General features: G+C 41.7%; 1 protein-coding gene across 2 annotated transcripts in view; it reads left to right on the forward strand.

Moving 5' to 3' along the window:
* Positions 1-17,058, forward strand: part of LOC106090077 (UTP--glucose-1-phosphate uridylyltransferase) — a 91,090-nt gene extending 74,032 nt beyond the window's left edge. For both annotated transcript variants that reach the window (XM_059365839.1, XM_059365833.1), the window contains exons 6-9: positions 12,723-12,948; positions 13,023-13,161; positions 15,813-16,222; positions 16,282-17,058. In XM_059365839.1, coding sequence (XP_059221822.1) covers positions 12,723-12,948; positions 13,023-13,161; positions 15,813-16,222; positions 16,282-16,389 — 883 coding nt within the window. In that variant the 3' untranslated portion in view covers positions 16,390-17,058. The remainder of the gene's footprint in view (positions 1-12,722; positions 12,949-13,022; positions 13,162-15,812; positions 16,223-16,281) is intronic.
* Positions 17,059-20,107: the final 3,049 nt, after the last annotated feature.

Raw genomic sequence — 20,107 nt, forward strand, 5'->3', positions numbered from 1 at the left:
ACAAGTGATAGTTACACGTGTTTTTTTTTTTTTTTTTAATTAATAAATTTGGAAACATGGGAACTAAAGGCAAGGAAATATACATATCTGAAAGAAAAATAATTATTAAATTGTGGAAAGAAGGACAAAGCTTTAGAAATATTGGTGGAACAGTAGGAAGAACGTATTCTTCTGTCCAGCACGCAATTAATAATTACAAAGAAACCGGTATTATAACTTCAAAGCCTCGGCCTGGGCGTCCAAAAAATGATCCGTTAGAGAACAGCGCAAAGTGATTAATATGGCAAGCAACAACCCTCGTATAACATCAACCAAAATTGTTGAAAATATTAAAACAATGTTTAAAAAAAGCATCTGTGCCGAAACTGCCAGAATAATATTACATAGAGCTGGATTTCATGGAAGAGTTGCTCGAAGAAAGCCGTATATTTCAGTCATAAACAGACAAAAGCGGATAGTATTCGCTAATACTGTCATCAATAAGCTTCCTGAATTCTGGAAACAAATTATTTTCTCCGACGAGAGCAAATTCTGTATTTTTGGCATTAGAGGTCGGCAAATAGTGTTGCGCAAGTCCGGTGCTAGTGGAGTGGGTCAATTAGAATTTATTGAGTCCAAAATGGATAAATGGGGTGATCTCAATATTTTGAAAAAGAAAAATTGAAACCAAGTGCTGCTAAACTAGGGTTAGCAACGACATTTTGGTTCCAACAAGATAACGATCCAAAGCATACATCGGAGGTTGTTAGGCTTTGGCTTCTATATACCACTCCAAAGCAGCTTAGACACCACCCCAATCACCAGATCTCAACCCCATTGAGCATCTTTGGTATCTATTGGAGAAAAAAATTCGTCATCACGTTATAACCAGCAAGGAGATGTTACGAAGTGTCATGCAGGCGGAATGGGCGAAAATAACATCTGAGGAAACAGAGAAGTTGGTAAACTCCATGCCAAATAGACTAAGTGTAGTCTTAAAACAACGTGGCTATCCTGCCAAACGTTAGGAATGTGTTAATATGTTTTTATTTTGTGTTTAAATAACTCTTTTGTTTATTTTTAATTAGCTGACCCGGGCCCGCTCCGCTGCGCCTTCTTTTACTTTATATGGAACAAAATTTTCCTTGGAATATTTATTTTGGACAATTAAAGAGCTTTTAGTGAAATACCATGCTACGGAAATAGTATATCGCTTGACTAACAGTTTAACAATATAAGTACCTTTATCTGAATTCCATATGATCTTTGTTGGTCTACGAATTCAAGTTTGGTTGTAAGGTGTACTCCATTCTTAAAATACTTTATTTCAGCCCGATATTCTCATGATATCTGATTTAGGGGTGTTTTCGGGGGTGAGGGGGTCCCCCAGACACTTGGCCCTGAAAAATATCAGCATCGTGCTCTTCTCTCAAATACCATTTATTTAAACCCCATATTGCCATTGGTTTAGGGGAGTTTACACGATGAGGCGTCCCCCAAACACCTGGCCCCAAAATAGGTTATTAAATTCGTTTTCTAATCTCAAATAACTTTCATTTGAGCCACATATTGGGATGGTCGCAAAATTTTTACACTTTGGGGGGTGTTTTGAGGAAGGGGTGATGCCCTAAATACATGGTCCTTCATTTGAATATCAAACCCGCATTCTACTCCCAAATTCGATTATTTGAGCCACATATTGCGGTGGTCAGTAAAAAATTGCTGTTTGTCTGGTATTTCGGGAAAGGGGCAGACCCCCAGAAAATTGGTCCCGAAAGTGGGTATCAATTCTTGCTCACCTCCCAATACCTTTCATTTAAGCTCCACATTCACATGGTCGGTAAATATGGCCGATTTAGGGGTGTTTTGGGGATTGGAATGGTCGCCCAAACACTAAGCCCGGAAACATATCAGCAACGTGTTCTATTCTCAAATATCTATATATCATTTATTTGAAATCCATTTTGCCATTGGTCTCAAAATTGGATATCAAATTCGTTTTCAATCTCATTTAAACTTCTTATTGCAAAAGTCAGCAAATATGTCCGGTTTGGGGTAATGGGCCTTAAAACTATAAATATTTAGTTCCACTCGTGGGGGTTTTTTGGGGGATGGGCGGCCACTCAGTGAGTTGGCCTTGAAAATATATACCGGTTTCGTGTTCCACTCTAAAAAACCTCTTATTTGAGCCTCATATTGCAATTGTCAGCAAATAAAGGGTGATTTTTTTGAGGTTAGGATTTTCATGCATTAGTATTTGACAGATCACGTGGGATTTCAGACATGGTGTCAAAGAGAAAGATGCTCAGTATGCTTTGACATTTCATCATGAATAGACTTACTAACGAGCAACGCTTGCAAATCATTGAATTTTATTATCAAAATCAGTGTTCGGTTCGAAATGTGTTCATTCATGTGTTTAGCGATGAGGCTCATTTCTGGTTGAATGGCTACGTAAATAAGCAAAATTGCCGCATTTGGAGTGAAGAGCAACCAGAAGCCGTTCAAGAACTGCCCATGCATCCCGAAAAATGCACTGTTTGGTGTGGTTTGTACGCTGGTGGAATCATTGGACCGTATTTTTTCAAAGATGCTGTTGGACGCAACGTTACGGTGAATGAACACATTTCGAACCGAACACTGATTTTGGTAATAAAATTCAATGATTTGCAAGCGTTGCTCGTTAGTAAGTCTATTCATGATGAAATGTCAAAGCATACTGAGCATCTTTCTCTTTGACACCATGTCTGAAATCCCACGTGATCTGTCAAATACTAATGCATGAAAATCCTAACCTCAAAAAAATCACCCTTTACTTCCTTTTTGTGTGGTGTTGTGGGGGTGGGGTGGTCCCATAGACACTTTTCCCGAATATTAATATCAGATTCGTGCTTTACTCCCAAAGACCTTTCATTTAAGCCCCATATTGCTATGGTAGTAAATTTGTTCCCTTTGGGGGATGTTTTGGTTATCAGATTCGAATTCTACACTCAAATACCTTTTATTTAAGCCCCATATTCACATGGTCAGTAAACAAGTCCTGTTTGGGGGGTGTTTTGGGGAAGGGGTGGATCCCCAGAAACGTGGTCCCACATTTGGATATTAGATTCGTATTCTACTCGCAAATACCTTTCATGAGTCCCATATGGCCATGGTCGATAAATATGTCCGATTTAGGGGTGTTTTGGGGGGTGTTTTAGGGTGGTCCCCCTAACACTTGGACCGACAATTGGATATCAGATACGTTTTCTTAACCTAAATACCTTTCATTTGAGTTCCACATTGTCATGATTGGTCTAAATATATGTTTGGTAGGTTTTAGGGTGGGGCGGACCCCTAGGTACCCCATCCGAAATTTGGATACCAAATTTTTATTTTTAAGGTACTATATGAGAGCACACAAAATTTCGCTTAAATCGCACCACCCACCTCCGAGATCTGGCGTTTTTGAAAATTAGGGTAAGGGGGAGAGTCCGCCCCCCTCCATATATCAAAAAATGTAGTACCCTATTCGCCACGGGATCATTATGCACCATCTGTGAAAATTTAAAGAAAATCCGTTCAGCCGTTTCTGAGTCTATAAGGAACACACAAGCATACAAACAAACACAAATTAATTTTTATATATAAGATTACTGAACGCAGACTTTGTGGTGCTTATATTTAATTGTTATCATATTTAAATCGCTCTAGAGTGAAAGTGCTTAACCAAACTTAGAATTTTGTTTTCGTTTTTTAATGTTGGGAATATGAAGAAAAAATATATGTAAAAGAGTTGATTTGATTTATAATTTTATTTTGTGTTCTTTAACCAATCATAAAAGTTTGTCAGGTGAACGCAGACTTTATGGGCTATGTGTATATGCCCTTCATAATGGATCGCGTTTGTTAGGTTCTTTGCACCGTTTCTCCTTTCAGGCAGAAGCAAAAGAAAGATATTGGGATGTCATAACAAGAAATAGCCGTAGATTCTTATATATTTTGATAAAAATAACATTCTGTAGGTGCTCAAGATCTCAAATCGAGAGATCAGTTAGATGGGATCCTACTTTACGGAGTTATTGGAATTCATAGAAGGAGTCATTGTGGAAAAATTTAGTCAAATGGAATCGAAATTGCGCCTTCTAGAGGCCCAGGAAGTCAAATCGGGAGATCGGTTTATATGGCAGTTACATCAGGTTAAAGACCGACTCGAACCATATTGGGCACAGATGCTGGAGGTCATAAGAGAACAAGAATTGCGACCTTTAGAGGCTCAAGAATTCAAATCGGGAGATCTGTTTATATGGAAGCTACATCTAAACATTGAGCCATTTGACCCATTTACAATCCCAACCAACCTATATTAATGAGAAGACCAGCACGGGATAACTATGAGCACCACACGAGTTAGGAACATGACCTCGTTATCTGCATCAGCAGCTGTGGTGCTGCAACGTCAGCCACGGGCAATCAGTGGTATCGAGTGAAGAGTCTCAGTGAGAGGCTGGGCGGCATTGTGTACTTTGTACACATGATGCTCGATATGACTAGGCAAGTTGCTGCCGCCTTTAAATAACCAATGGCCATCACGTTCCCGGGGCAATCGGTCCTATGGACCGGAACGAGCTTGCTCATATATACTAGGAGCTTGACGACGATTGCTACCTCCACATGCAAATGTGGCAACAACAACAACATAAATGAGAAGTGTTTGTATAAAATTTCGAGCGCCTAACTTTAGTTTAGGTTGAAAAGAGGGTGTGGATATTAATTCGTCCCATGTCACTATGGACATACACCTAAGCCAGTAATCGGGTGGTTTTGCGCTTTAAATACAAAAAAGTAACCTCGAAAAAAAAACTTTGTTAGTTATGCATTGCTACTCACAAAATCCTTTATTGTTTTGCTAGCCCGTAAGTTCGTTCATGTCTGGTATTGTGTCCCCACCTAAGTGCCGGGGTCTGTTAGCCGCACCGATTTCTCATAAGTGAGCTCGTAGTCCCATGTGTCCCGTTATGGTACTGAAAGCTATACTGTCCTCCTTTGTCGCGTTGAAAAATGCAACTCTGCAAACAAATGTTAAAAAGGCACAACCCGCAAAAGTTAAATAATTTTTAACTTTGACGACTAAAAACACTAAAAACACTGATGCTTTCAAGCATCAAAGTGGACATTTTTTTACTTTTCCGGTTTGTTTTTGTAATATTTGTGTGCATAGTTGCATTTTCGCTACGCGACCCTCAAAAACAAAGCTCAACGCTCAACTCAATCTGGTTCGGTCTTTAGAGTACCATAATGATCAAGAACATATTAGGGCGGGTTGATTTGTATGGATAAAAACAATTAAAAATCGTATATCTACATAAAATTCTAAGAAAATTCTCCGATGAAACCATGGATCTAAAATCAAACCCTCCCTAATTCGCGTCTCTCGACACTATTATTTCTAGCATTTATTTTGTTGTTGTTGTAGCCACAATTTCAGGTGGAGATGGCGACCCTCGTCAAGCTCCTATAGGTAAGTACGCTCATTCCGGCCCAACCTATCGTGGGAACGGGTTGGTCATTGTTTATTTAAAGGCGCCAATAACTCGCCTTGTCATATCGAACATCATAGGCACTCAGCATTTGTGCAGAAGCCGGTGCCACCCGGCCTCTCACTGAAACTCTCCGCTCGATACCGCTGATTGTCCGCGACTGCCGTTGCAGATGCTCCGTATGGAGCATTCCACTATCCGCAACCTGTGGACGCGCCCTGTAGCTCACAGCTAAGCTTCTCGTGACAGCAATGAACACCACACGAAATGCAGCTCAATGTTTCAGCCTGCGTGGTGCTCACAGCCATCCCGTGTCGGGATATTTATCAAAGGTGGGCATATACATTTTCAAGTCGAGAGGCGCGGATTTGGATTTTTATTTATATACATGGTTTCTTTGGAGAATTTTCTTAGAGTTTTATGTAGTTTACGTTTTTGTAATAAAATTTAAAAAAAATCGACCCGCCCTAATATATTTACTCGTATAATGGAGGGTATAAAAATGGCAAAGATAATGCGGAAATAATCCACTGAAGTGGTTCTGAGTTCTATGAGCTGAATAGCAGTGAAATGTCGCTGCATCATCATAAATTTAGATTAAAATAATTCTAATACATGCATGTTAATGCCTCACGAACTTGGCCACTTTGCTTCAATGATGTTGTCTGATTTGTGTATTGTTGTTTGACTTTTGTTTACGTTTTTTTTAATTAAAAGTACTGTACCACATTCCCTGATAGAACCGATTGGAACAACGATATCCCTGGTAACAGAAGTTACCTAGACTTCTATACAGATGGTTCCAAACTAAACGACCAGGTGAGGTTTGGGGTGTACTCTAAAGATCTAGAACTGTTCATATCGGAAAGGTCAGCCGACCACTGCAGTGTGTATCAAGCGGAAATCCTTGCAATTAAGGAAGTGGTGAAATGGCTAAGATATAATGACATTACGACGATTGGCATAAATATCTTCTCAGACCATTAAATACGTGGAGAACGTATTTCTGAACACAAAAACCGCCCTCGACTATCGCAGATCTCTCAGCGAGATGGCTGTACACTTCAAAATTCACCTGTTCTGGGTGCCAGGCCGCAGAGATATCCCAGGGAACTGTAAAGCGGATGAGCTTGCGGGACTAGAAACTACCCTACACATTCCAGGGATACTGGAATCTGTGGGTATGTTTATAGGATCAGGCATAAAGGACAACGAATGATAGATGGTCACAAAGAGGGGGCTGTAGGCGCTCCAAAACTATGTGGTCATTGTGTCCATCATGACAGGTCACTGTCTAATAGGAAAACATGCTGGCAGACTGAAGGTTGCCAGCAACGACTTTTCCAGAAGCTGTGAGGACATCGAAGAAGAAAAGACTATAGAACACCTTCTGTGTGTGTATCCCGCACTAGCAGTCAGAAGGAGTTCCACTTTAGGTTCTCATTTCTTTTGACAGGTTCTGATTTAGCGGATGTGAACATTCGCAAGTTTTTGGGCTTTTTAAAGCGATTTGGATGGTTCAACGGTAGGAACTAGAAGGCATCTTCCTTCTTCTGTTTCTGTGTTATCACAATGGACGAAAACGTCTAAGTGAGTCTGATGGCAGACTGCCACTTATAACCTAACATACCTAACCTAGCCTAACCTTTGTTTATGTTTTGGTTATGAATAGAGTCTGTCTGCTTAGAGTCGAGACGAGTATAATAATTCCAGATCACTTTAGATTTATAGAAGATAAAATAAATCTAAAACTAATGGAATTCGGCAGAGGTGTACAGATAAATTAAATTGACCTAATGCTTGTTAGTCGGGCAGTAGATATACATATGTGGAAACTACATCTAGCAACCTCGATCGCTAGCCACTTAACTAGGAGACCGTCCGTCCCCGTAGAAGTCCATTGTGTTGGATTTACAGGATTAAAGGAGAAGAAATGAGATAGAGTTCCATCATAATGCGTTGCAAGAGAGTAAAAAGAAAAAAAGAGGGAAAGGCAAAACAATGCGTGCGACAAGAAATGTTGAAAACCTAGAGGGGTGGAGAAGAGAGGCCTCAAGGCTTCTGCTATAGTCCAGCAAGATGTACAAAAAGGGTTGTTCCTCCAGGTGGTGGTCGAAAGCTCGAGGTCATGCTTCCTCAGCCCAGGATGTGTCATCTTGTTCCTTTATGAATTCAGCCACAGGGTCTTGTCTAACATTAAAGGATCAGCCTACCCCTTATTTGCACAGCCACCGTAGAAAGCGTTCCCTCCGAATGAACTCGCACAGGGAAGATGCACTGATTCCGTAGCATGACCAGCACGCATTCCAGGCCAGCACGTCAGCCACTTCATTCCCCGTCACCCCTTAACAGCCCAGGAGCTAGTAATACCCGACAGCCTCTATTCCATCCACGGTTACCAAATTTTTTTTAAAGAGAGATAAGCTTCTTGTGACAGCTATGAACACCACACAGATCGGAACCCAATATTCCAACCTGCGTGGAGTTCACAGCTATCCCGTACCGACTTTTGTTTTTGCTTAGGTGTATGTTCTTAGTGCCATGGGCCGGATTAATATCCGTACCCTCTTTTCAACCTTATCTAGATTTTCGTTAAGGCAGGAAATGAGTTGTTGTTATTGTTGTAGCAGTTTATTGTGTTCTATCTTTCGTCTGCTTGATTCTGTTGAGTGTCAAGACCCAGGAACTCCGCGACTCAGACCCAGATCCACAGGGATCTGGGTCTGAGTCGAGTGGGTCTGGCCGGGCAGTTAAACAGGTGACGTGCATCGTGCGGTCCCTGGTTACAATCGGAACATACATCTTGCACGTCGGCATCAATCCTAGCTCTGTGGGAATTGAGGCGGCTGCATCTGCCGGAACATAATTGAGCCAGAACTACTCTGGTTTGCCGGGGGAGGTCGATTTCTTCGGGTGCAATGGGTGGCGGTCGTTCTCCAAGGACTACATTCACACGGTAGCCAATTACCGCGTCTGCTACCGTGTCTGCATGAATGTTGTTCACACCCGCTTGATATGCCGCTTGATCTAGAGGTTCTCTCTTGTAGCGCTGAACCTCACGCTCTAGATCGTGTAGATCTACCTTAAGGCTTCTGGGCGGTGGGTATCTATCCACAAGATGATAATTTGGATGGTTTCTGCGATAACAACCCAAAAGGTATTGCTTAGACAGCATGTAGTTATGTCTTCGCACTGGTAGGATCTTTGTCTCCTGATGGAGGTTACCACATGAGAACTGAGGAGACAGCCCGTCGCAGTTCGGAAGGCGGCATTCTGACAGATCTGAATATTATTCCAATGCGTGTCACAAAGTTGACGTGGCCACACTGGCGCTGCATAACTTACCACAGACCGGCCAATTGCTTTGTACGTGGTTAACAAGGTTTCTTTGTCTGCACCCCAAGTGCTGCCAGCGAGTGACTTGAGGACCTTGTTTCTACTTTTGACTTTATTGCAGATTGCTGTGGCATGTGGGGAGAAAGTGTAGGAGCTGTCAAATGTGACGCCAAGCATTTTGGGACACTTGATGGTCGGAATCATTTCTCCATCGACCATCATAGTCAGCTCAGTATTCACCTCACGCGTATTTGTAGTGAACAGTGTGGCTGAAGATTTGGTGGCGGATATCTGGGATGGAGTGGGATGGAGGATAGGTAGAGGTTAAACAGAGCCGGAGATATCACCCCACCTTGGGGAACTCCCTGTTTCACTCGACGGTGTTTCGACTTCTTATCCCTAAATTCCACAAATGACTGGCGCCCACACAGAGATAATTTGCGACCCATCGTTTCAGGCTTGGCTGGAGGGACGTGTTGGCGATGACCTCAAATAATTTGGCATGGCTGACCGTGTCGAATGCCTTCGATAGGTCCAGTGCCGGGAGAACCGTTCTATCACATAGCCTGGGTTGATTGAAGCCACGGCAAATGTGTGTGGTCTCCGAAATCCATGTTGATGCTCGGCGAATGAAAATTCTCCTTCGAGGATCGGGAGGAGTAATGCCTCAAGCGTCTTTGCCACTGGCGAGAGAAGGGAGATCGGTCTGTACGACTCCCCCAAACTCGGGTCTTTTCCAGGCTTCAGTAGTGGGATCACTCTGCCCATTTTCAAGACATCGGGAACTATAAGAGTATTCAATGACAGGTTGAGGACAGTTTTAAGGTACTCAACTCCAGGTGAATCCAGATTCTTCAGCATCAATGTAGAGATTCTGTCGGGGCCCAACGCCTTGGAAGATTTGGCGCCACGGATGACATTCGTAACTTCGCCCACGGCAAACTGTGGTGGCTGTTCATCGGCTCGGAAACCACGAATACGGCCCTGTCTCTCTCGGGATGCACAATAAATTGACGGTTGAACAACCTGGCGCATCTCTTCGGATCAGTCACAGTTATCTCGCCAAAAGTGACTGAGGTCCTGTCGTCCCGTCTACCGGGGTTCGAGAGAGACTTAACAGTGGCCCACAGTTTGCCTGCACCGGTGCCTAAGTTACATTGCTCCAAGTGTTCCAGCCACAAATTCCGCTTATGTTCGTTGACTACCCTGTTTATTTCCAGATTCAGCTCGCTGATTCTGGGGTTAGCGGGGTCCATAGCACAAATCCCATCACGCTCGTCTGCGAGTACCACTGCTTGCGCCGGGAAATTGGGTCGCACTTGTGGTATTCGACCGGCTGGTATAAAGCGAGCGGCTGCTGCGTTGATGATGTTTCGGAATTTCCTCTCGGCCACAAGCACATCAGAGGGGGGTGGCAGTTCACTGAAGCGGCGATTGGTATACTCTCTGAAGCCAGTCCAATCGGCCTTCTTATAATTGATGAACGTCCGGCGCTCAGAGGTTATGAAGTCGGGTGGTCGGTCGATGGTGAGAATTATGGGGAGGTGGTCTGACCCCAAAGAGATGACGGCTTGCCAGGAGACGTCACTCAGGAGATCAGGGGATGCAATTGAGATGTCTGGCGAGCTGCTACACCTCCTCGTAATCCTAGTGGGGACATCCTCATTCACCGTGCAAAACGTGGAGCTATCTATCTGCTCTGCCAAAGCTATGCCACGCTGGTCGTTACCTAGGGGAGAATGCCATGACGTGTGATGTGCATTAAAATCCCCCAGAACCAGACGATTATGGCCAGATAGCAAACCACTTATGTCGGGGTTGTAAGCCTGGCCATTAATCGCGACACAGCTACCAACCGGCGGTATATACACGTTGTATATCTCTATCTCGGCAGTACCAGACCTGACTGCTACCCCCATACATTCCATGTATGGTCACTAGCGTCAAGCACAGGCGAGATAGGTCTATACTGCACGGAATGGTGTATAACGAAGGCCAATCCCCCACCTCCATTCCTTAAGCGATCCTTACGTAGCACATTGTAACCGTGACAACTGTGCAAGCTGCAGGTGTTGGTCAGCTTTGTCTCCTGGATCGCTGCGACCGATATGCTCTTCCGACTCATAAAATCTACGATCTCATCAATCTTGCCACGCAGTCCGTTGCAGTTTAACTGCAAAAACGATACACTTCCCGGCACTGGCCCGGCAATAGTAGGGCTAGGGTGCTGTCGTTACATAAATTGCCGTACGGGAGAGGTCGGGGGGGTCACATAGTCCGACGACGAGGACGCCGAAGGCGACGCTTGTGACTCACTGCTGGCTATGTTCGCACAGCACCTAGCGACATAGGCAGTATGACTATACTCCCGTAGCGAAGTTAGGCCAGAGCAAGAACGGAAATGTACCCATTCCATGCACCGATTACACCTCACCGACACCCACCGATGATGAAGGCGGTTCTTTTCAATCCCGGCACGGACCAGAAGCGTACGGAGAAGGCACTCCGGGATGTGCCTCTCCCATGACGAAAAAAGACGAACACGTACACTGAGGCGGCAGCCCTTGCCGATGAGGATTCCATCGGGTCAGTCCGGTGCGTACAACCGGCTGTCATGGGATTGAGGGAATGAGTGAAATTGTTGCGCTTTGTTTGTTTGTCTGTTTCGTATAGACTTAAAAACGGTTGAACCGATTTTCATAAAATGTTCACGGTTTGAGCCCCCGGTGAAAATAGGCTACTACATTTTTTTATATCCGAAGGCGGCGGACACTCCCCTTAACCTCAATTTTCAAAAACGCCAGAACTCGGATAGCACCGATGCATCGATTTTGTATGTCACCTTATGGTACCCCACAAATATGAAATTTGTATGAAATTTTGGGGTTAAATAACCTGGGGGGACGCCCCACCCCAAAATCTTCCCGAACGGATATGTTTACCGATTGGGACAATATGGGTATCAAATGATATACAAATTGCACCCTAATTGTTCAGGGAGGGGGGATCCCCCACCACCTCACGAACAACCTCCAACGGTACACTTTCACCGCTTTGGATAATATGGGTATAAAATTAAAGGTGTTTAAAAGTAGAGTACAAATCTGACATAAAAATGTATTCCTTGGAATCTGAGGTAGGACATATTGTACACAAAGGACTCGTCAGAGGAAATCCCCCTCCCCCCATCCCACACAAAACAAAAAGGAATAAAAATAATATATGAAGGCCAAATGCGATTGGATAGGACAACAATAAAAGGTCTTTGGTGGTAGTGTACACTGTTTGCCCTCAAATTGGGGACCTGCGGATCTTTAAAAATGTGCTATGGCAAGTGGTAGCTAATAAGATTTTGAAAGAAGATAAGTAATAAATACAAAACAAAATTAAATAGTGTGGATCTGAACGAGACCCGTAGCCCTGTATATCTTGATCACCAGCTTAAAAATGCTTAAGAAAAATCCATTTCCAAAAAGCCATTTTATGGTGTAGCGAAGCACACCGGGCCAGCTAGTAACTTATAAACAAACAATATCGTATCTCATTTTTGAAAATTTCTTTGTTAAGAATTTTTTCATGTCAATCGAAGATGTACTCATATGTATAAATATTGGGTTGCCCAAAAAGTAATTGCGGATTTTTCATATAGTCGGCGTTGACAAATTTTTTCACAGCTTGTGACTCTGTAATTGCATTCTTTCTTCTGTCAGTTATCAGCTGTTACTTTTGGCTTGCTTTAGAAAAAAAGTGTAAAAAAAGTATATTTGATTAAAGTTCATTCTAAGTTTTATTAAAAATGCATTTACTTTCTTTTAAAAAATCCGCAATTACTTTTTGGGCAACCCAATAACATATATACGTCATAATAATCAATATTTTGTTTTACAGCTGGTACCCACCCGGCCATGGTGATTTTTATGACACTTTCCGTAATTCCGGTTTGCTGAAGAAATTCATTGATGAGGGCCGTGAATATTGTTTCTTGTCGAACATTGACAACCTGGGTGCAACTGTCGATTTAAATATTCTTAATAAATTGGTGGGCGAAGAACGCGACGATAAGCCTGTGGAATTTGTTATGGAGGTTACCGATAAGACGAGAGCTGATGTTAAGGTAAGTCAAAAACCTCTCTCATATTGCCATAATTTTGATGTGACGATTTGGTTTTTTTCAAATCAATACTCTAGGGTGGTACTTTAATACAATTCGAAGATAAGCTGCGTCTTTTGGAAATTGCCCAAGTCCCTAAAGAGCATGAGGATGAATTTAAATCTGTTAAGACATTCAAGTTTTTCAACACGAACAACATTTGGGCTAGTCTTGGAGGTATGTTACACAGGAAAAAATAAACAAAATTTTATTAATTTCACTTAATGAAATACCGGTATTTATAAAAATTAAATTCCTGCAAAATTATTTCACAAAATTTTCTTATAACATTTGTACTTTTTGTATATGAAAATTTAATTTTAATGAAATTTTTGTGAGAATCCAACACTTGCGTTGTTGACGCTTGTTTAATTTAGGCAATTTATTCTATTGTTTAAGCTATAGTTGCATTAAAACAAACATTTCGATGCTTTCTTTGACAAATTTCCAATATTTGGGTTGACTTATTCAAGTCGTTTTCAGGGCTGTGTTTAATTAAAAAAAGATGACGAAATATCATAAAACATATTCTTGAAAATGGTTTGACGGAGTCAACCGAACCTATTGGACCATTATTTAGGAAAATACCCCCTGATAGAGTTGGTTGACCTTGGCAGGTCTGAATCGTATTCCGCTGCGTGTCGCTAAGCTGGCGAGTCCACACCGGCATTGAATAATTTACTAATGACCTGGCTTCTTTGTCCGCATTCCAAGTGCTGCCGGCTTCTACTTCTGACTGAGTCACAAATTGGAGTAGCATGTGTCGAAGACCTGCAAATGCTGATGTTATCAATGAGGTCCTGAGGGCATGATCGTATGATCGTTAGCATTTGATTCGATTTCGATTACTCTGGGGAAGTGGAATAGAGAATAGGTAGAGGTGAAACGGTAGAGGTGTCGGAAATATCATCCCACCTTAGAAATTCCGTTTTGTCTTACGGAGCTTTGACTTCTTATCCCTCAATTCCATGTTGATGCTTAGCAAATGAAAGCTCTCCGACGAGTCTCGGCAGGTGCAGTATCTTGGCTACTTGGAAGAAGCGGAAAATCTGCCTTTGATTGTCCCCTACGCGAATCCTTTCAAGGTTTTAATAGCAGGACCACCCAGCTCATTTTCCAGGACTCATCATTGAAAACTATGGGAGGGCTCGTATACGGATTGATGACCTTGCTCAGATACTCGATTCCGGTACATCCAGATTCTTCAGCACCAGCGTCTTGAATGGTTTGTTTATCTCGATGAATATCCTGGCGCATCTCTTCGGATTAATCACTGTTACGTCGTGACTGGCAAAATGACTGAGGTCCTGGTTCGGGAGCGGGTATTGTTTCAAAACTGCCTACTTTTAAGCCAATGTGCTAAACTACTAACTACTTTTAAGCCAATGAGGTCTACAGGGACCTTGTACTTTATGTATGGATTTTTTTTTATGAAAACGCATTTTTTTTAAGTTTTAAGACATCAATGAAAAAGGTCCCTAGGGACCTTCTCACCCGCCGGAGAGTTAATAGTTCAGCTGGTAACCAATCAGCTTCTGCAACGTTGTTGTTCTTCAGCCGGATTACTGCTACGCTGACCTCATTCTGTACCACCATCACGGATTTTTTTTTGAGGCAAGGATGCACTGTATTCCTCATTCTTGTTTAGTGCCTGGTTTTTCGATACTATTTTTGCTGTTTTAGAAGACTCGCTGCTGTGAAGTCTGTTGTTTTTTTTTATGGATTTTTTCAAATTACCTTTTTATACCCACCACCATATTATGGTTGTTGTTGTAGCATTGTGTTGTACAATGAGGCGGCAGCCCTTGTCGATGAAGGAATCCATCGGGTCAATCCGGTACATACAACCGGCTGCCTTAGGATAAGTTGTATGCCACCATACGATGGTGGCATACTCATCTAGTCATTCCGTTTGTAATGCAAATTTTGCATGAAGGGGAACAGGGGCAAACTTCTCACATATCAATGAGTGCAGTCCGATTCAAGTTTAAGCTCAATGATAAGGGGCCTCCTTTCTATAGCCGAGTCCAACCGGCGTTTCGCAGTGCGACACCACTTTGGAGAGAAATTTTACATGGCATAGCATAGTACCTCACAATTGTTGCCAGCATTAGGAGGGGAAAACCACCGCTGAAAATTTTTTCTGATGGTCTCGCCAGGATTCGAACCCTGGCGTTAAGCGTCATAGGTGAACATGCTAACCTCTGCGCTACGGTGGCCTCGGTTTCCCTTTTGGCACATCTTGAAATATAGATCTGGGACTCCATAAAGTATTTATTTCTGGATCGCCTTGACATTTTGAGCCGAACTAGCCATGTCACTCCGTCCGTCTTCGAAATCACGATAGTGGTCGAACGCGTAAATTGATGTAGGTCGTTGTGGATTGGTTTAAATCTGGATATAGCCCCCATATAAACCGATCCCTTAATCTTCCTTATATGGGACCTTAGTTTTCGTCCGATTTGGAACAAAGGCTTGTGTTATGACTTCCAATATCCATGCGAAGTATCATCCAAATCGGTCTATAAACAGATATAGCTCCAATATAAACCGATCCCCGGATTTGACTTCTTGAGCCCTTAGAATGCTCAATTTTCAACCGATTTGGTTGAAATTAGGAACACAGCTTGAGTTATGACTTCTTACATCCATGCCAAGTATGATCCGAACCGGTTTATAAACAGATATAGCCCCCGCTTTGACTTCTTGAGGTCCTAGTTTAGGTTGGGTTGGATCTAAGCACACTTTTACTTGTTTTACTGCAAATAATTATCATTTTGGATTTAAACAAAGTTTTTTTATTTATTATTGTGTTGATGTCATTTCAGCTATTGATCGTGTTCTGCGTGAGCGTACTCTAAATCTGGAAATTATCATCAACAACAAAACCTTGGAGAATGGTCTTCGAGTAATACAGCTGGAAACCGCTGTAGGCGCTGCCATGAAATGCTTTGATGGTGCCGTTGGCATCAATGTGCCACGCTCTCGTTTCTTGCCAGTGAAAAAGACCTCTGACTTGCTGCTGGTTATGTCCAATTTGTATAATTTGAAAAACGGCAGTTTGGTTATGTCACCACAACGTATGTTCCCAACAACGCCTTTGGTCAAATTGGGCGAAAACCATTTTGCCAAAGTGAAGGAGTTCCTAGGGCGTTTCGCCAATATACCTGATATCATTGAATTGGATCATTTGACGGTGTCGGGAGATGTTACATTTGGACGTGGTGTCTCATTGAGGGTAAGGCTCGCCCATTAGAAATAAATGTAGGATTAACTAATTTGGGCTTTCGTTTCTAGGGTACCGTCATTATAATCGCCAATCATGGAGATCGTATTGATATACCAGCGGGGGCCATATTGGAGAATAAGATTGTGTCTGGCAACATGCGTATATTGGACCATTAAACAGATGGACCATCTGCAGATGTTTCAATTTTCCTGGGAAACTATATTCGCTCTAACTAACCGCCAACACCTCGTGAAAACCAAATCAAACTAAAACTTATCAGTCAGCCAACTCAATACTGTAGGCATAAGCTTTAAATAATCAATTGTTAATATCCCCCCATGTAGTTGTTCCGGAGATTTGATCTTTTTACTTTACACAAAGTATGATATTGAAATTTTCGCAGAATTTTCGTAGCGGCCGATTGTTTTTTCTTCCTTGCTTGTCTGTCTTATCTAATTAGATTATATCTCTGCTAGAAAGTTTATTTTATTTTTGTTCTTATTTAGCATTTTTATATGTGTATATATATATGATTTGGTGTAATTTAATCTGCAATCGATTTTATTAATTATCCCTCTGTTGTTGTAGGATGTCGTTTTTTTATGTAGATTACCCATTAGGTTTATATTTATTATTATGTTACATTCAACTGTGTTTGATGTAGGAAACAAAAAAAAAAATGCTTATTACTGCGCAAATATTAAGAATACAAGTATAAAAATGAGTAATGATATTGTGACACACAATTGTTAATATATATATAATCACAAATTTATATTTTGTTGTAAAATTTTGTGAAAAATGGCAATAAATAAAATTGGTCTTGTTATTTAATAAAACATTAATTTTTTTGGTTTGTTGCGGCGAGGGGATTATAGGGCAACCGTAGAAGAGTTTATGGGCTCAGGAATACTTTTAGAAAACATTTCCTTTTTGGTTTGCCCTTGGAGTTCCTGCCGAAATTAGTAATGATTGTTCAGGTGGGTAGTGCCGATGCTTGATTTCTAGTGAATAAAAAATATACCTTCAGTACTAAGCAGTTTTGTATGTTGGCCGCGCTGCCGGCGGAGAAGGCTGGCTTTGATAATTTTTGGGAATTTACGATGAAAGCATACTTTCAGGCGGCATAGTTAATTACAAATAGCATGTAGTGGGATGATAACGGAGCAGAGGCGGGGTGTCTTTGGAAAGAGGGGATCGAAGGCAAGAGAACATAGTGTAGTCTCATTGGGACAATTCAATGTTTAGAAATATACCTGATTTGGGTTTTGGTGTGCAGGCGATGGCGGCATCATTGAATGGTGCAGGGAATGATTCAGAAATTCATTTTGTTTAAGAGTCCGCAAGCCACCATCGTCCTTTCCTAATGAGAACTTGGATAGGGCTGAAACCCGTCATTATGACGTGTGGTTGTGTTGTTTAAGACATGCCCAATGTGTTTTATAATTATTTTATGGTGTGTGATGAAGGTTTTTTCTTGTATTATTTCATGTTGTTGTAGCAGTGTGTTATACACTGAGGCTGCAGCCCTTGCCGATGAAGGACTTCATCGGGTCAATCCGGTGCGTACAACCGGCTGCCATGGAATATTTTATGGTTATGATTTGTGTGCTTGCGTGAGGAAAGTCAAGTTCGATGAATTGTTTTTTTATGTGCAATGTGGTTGGTTCAGATGGCAGAAGAAGTATGCGAAGAGGAAGAAAATGAATGCAATATAGCATATGTGTGGTGGGTTATAGCATGACATAATTTCCAGGTAGTGTACCGTAAACAGCTGAGTAAATTTTTTTCTCGCGAAGTACACTATCTGTCAACGAGTTTTGGTTGTGTGTGTGTGTGTGTATTATAGTTATTTGAACTGTATACTTTTTTACAATTTACTTAGTAGTAGAACGTTCAAAACACTGACATCTAATGAAACTGACAAAAATGTCCAACTTTAAACTTATTTTTATTTCTTCTGGCAACGCAACTATAGTTGAGTTGCCATCCATAATCGACCCCTTATTTGAACAGTTGACATCTGAATAGTGCAAAGTTATTTTGAAAGAGAGTCAGAGGACATTTTATTTTACTCGAAAAATTATGTTTGTTCTTTCTAAAATATGATATATAGTCTGTTTCATTTCAGGTGGTGTTTCCTAACTGCGAAAATAATAAATAATAAGAGACAATTCGCCCGGAATACCGTGAGGTTCGTGTCCTCCGGAATTAAGATCTGTATACTATAAAAACTATAAAAAAGTAGGGATTAAATTGACTTTGCAGCAGAAAGACATACCTGACAGTTATTTCAATTATAAGGTTTCACATATAGGGGGCGGTGGTTACAGCAGCGGCAAGACGAGCAGCCAAAGCTTCAGTTCTGCGTTTTCCTTTGTGGATTAGGTACACCAAATCATATGCATGAGTCCAGAAGAAGTTGGTTACAATTTGACAAAAGTCGTCTGTAAGTTCAATAAGGCAAACCAAGCACCAAAAGTGCATGCAAGGTCAGTAATTACCCTTTTTAAGAAAATTTGCTTCGATTTCGGCTGATGAAAGAGGGAAAAAGTAACATAAAGGGCTGGACTTTGAACCCACTAACAAGCTAATGGCAAGCAGGAAGAGAAACTATTGTATATGTCTAAATTTGAATGTATATAACAAACTAATATGTGATAGATTATTACCTTAAAAAACGAAAGTTTTGGTTTAAGCAAAGGCGTATTTAATAAGGTGGCCTCATCGGCGAATTGCTACAACAAAGGATCTTTTTTGGGAACTTGATATGTTAAAATTTGTAAACAGGGCGAAGAAAATTCGATTCGCCTTGACATTTAAAATGTTCGGCAAATTAGAGCAAGAAGAAATAAGTTAATTTTTTTTGAGTGTCTAGCAAAAAACACATCCAAAATTCCAATTAGCTTCGGAGACTTTACTCATAAAACCATCTAGATGGCAGGTTTAAATAGTTTTCATTAGGTTGTCATCATGGTGTGAGGCCGTTCAGAGTGCATATAGTATTCTGCCGAAATTGGCCAATGGGTAAATATAAACCCCAGAAAGATCAAGTTGGTACTATTCACCAATACTAGGTAACTTGGTATATTCAAGGGACCTCTCCTAGATGTGATGGAGCTGCCGATCTCACTACTGAAAGTCCTGTTGTTGTTGCTGTAACCATATTTTTATGTGGAGGTGGCGATCCTCTTCAAGCTTCTATAGGTGAGCAACCTCGTACTGGTCCAAAGAACCGATCGCCGCGGGAACAAGGTTGCCATTGGTTATTTAAAGGCGCCAATAACTCACCTTGTCATATCGATCATCATAGGCACTCAGTACTTGTGCAAGAGCCAGTGCCACCCGACCTCTCACTAAGATTGTCCACTTGATACCGCTGATTATACGCGACTGCAGTTACAGCTACTCCGTATGGAGCATTCCACTATACGCAACCTGTGGACGCGTCCGGTAGCTCGCAGCTAAGCTTCTCGTGACAGCAATGAATACCACCCAGATCGGATCTCAATGTTCCAGCTTGATTGTTGCTCCCAGCTATCCTGTGCCGGGTCGTGAAAAGCCATAGTAATGTCAGGACTTTAACGTTGCGCTGGACACATGGTGGACTTAAGCTTGATTTGTAGGTTTGAGGAGGAGTCATTAACGTTTAGGTTCTTATTATTGGACTGCTCTGAAATTGCGAGAGTAGGGGGCAGGATTATGGCTACACAAACACCTATTTCCCTGTTTGAATTATCTTCATGCAATTGTCCATTCTTGGCTAATATAGCATTCAATGGCATTTTTGGAGGAAACTTCCCCAGACCGCCTTGCCGTTTTGTCATGCATGTTGGCTCCTAATCTTCTTCATTCTAATGTCTGGCATTGTACTGACGTAAATTTTATCAAGTG

This window comes from Stomoxys calcitrans, chromosome 1, assembly GCF_963082655.1.
Source record: "Stomoxys calcitrans chromosome 1, idStoCalc2.1, whole genome shotgun sequence".
NCBI lineage: Eukaryota > Metazoa > Arthropoda > Insecta > Diptera > Muscidae > Stomoxys > Stomoxys calcitrans.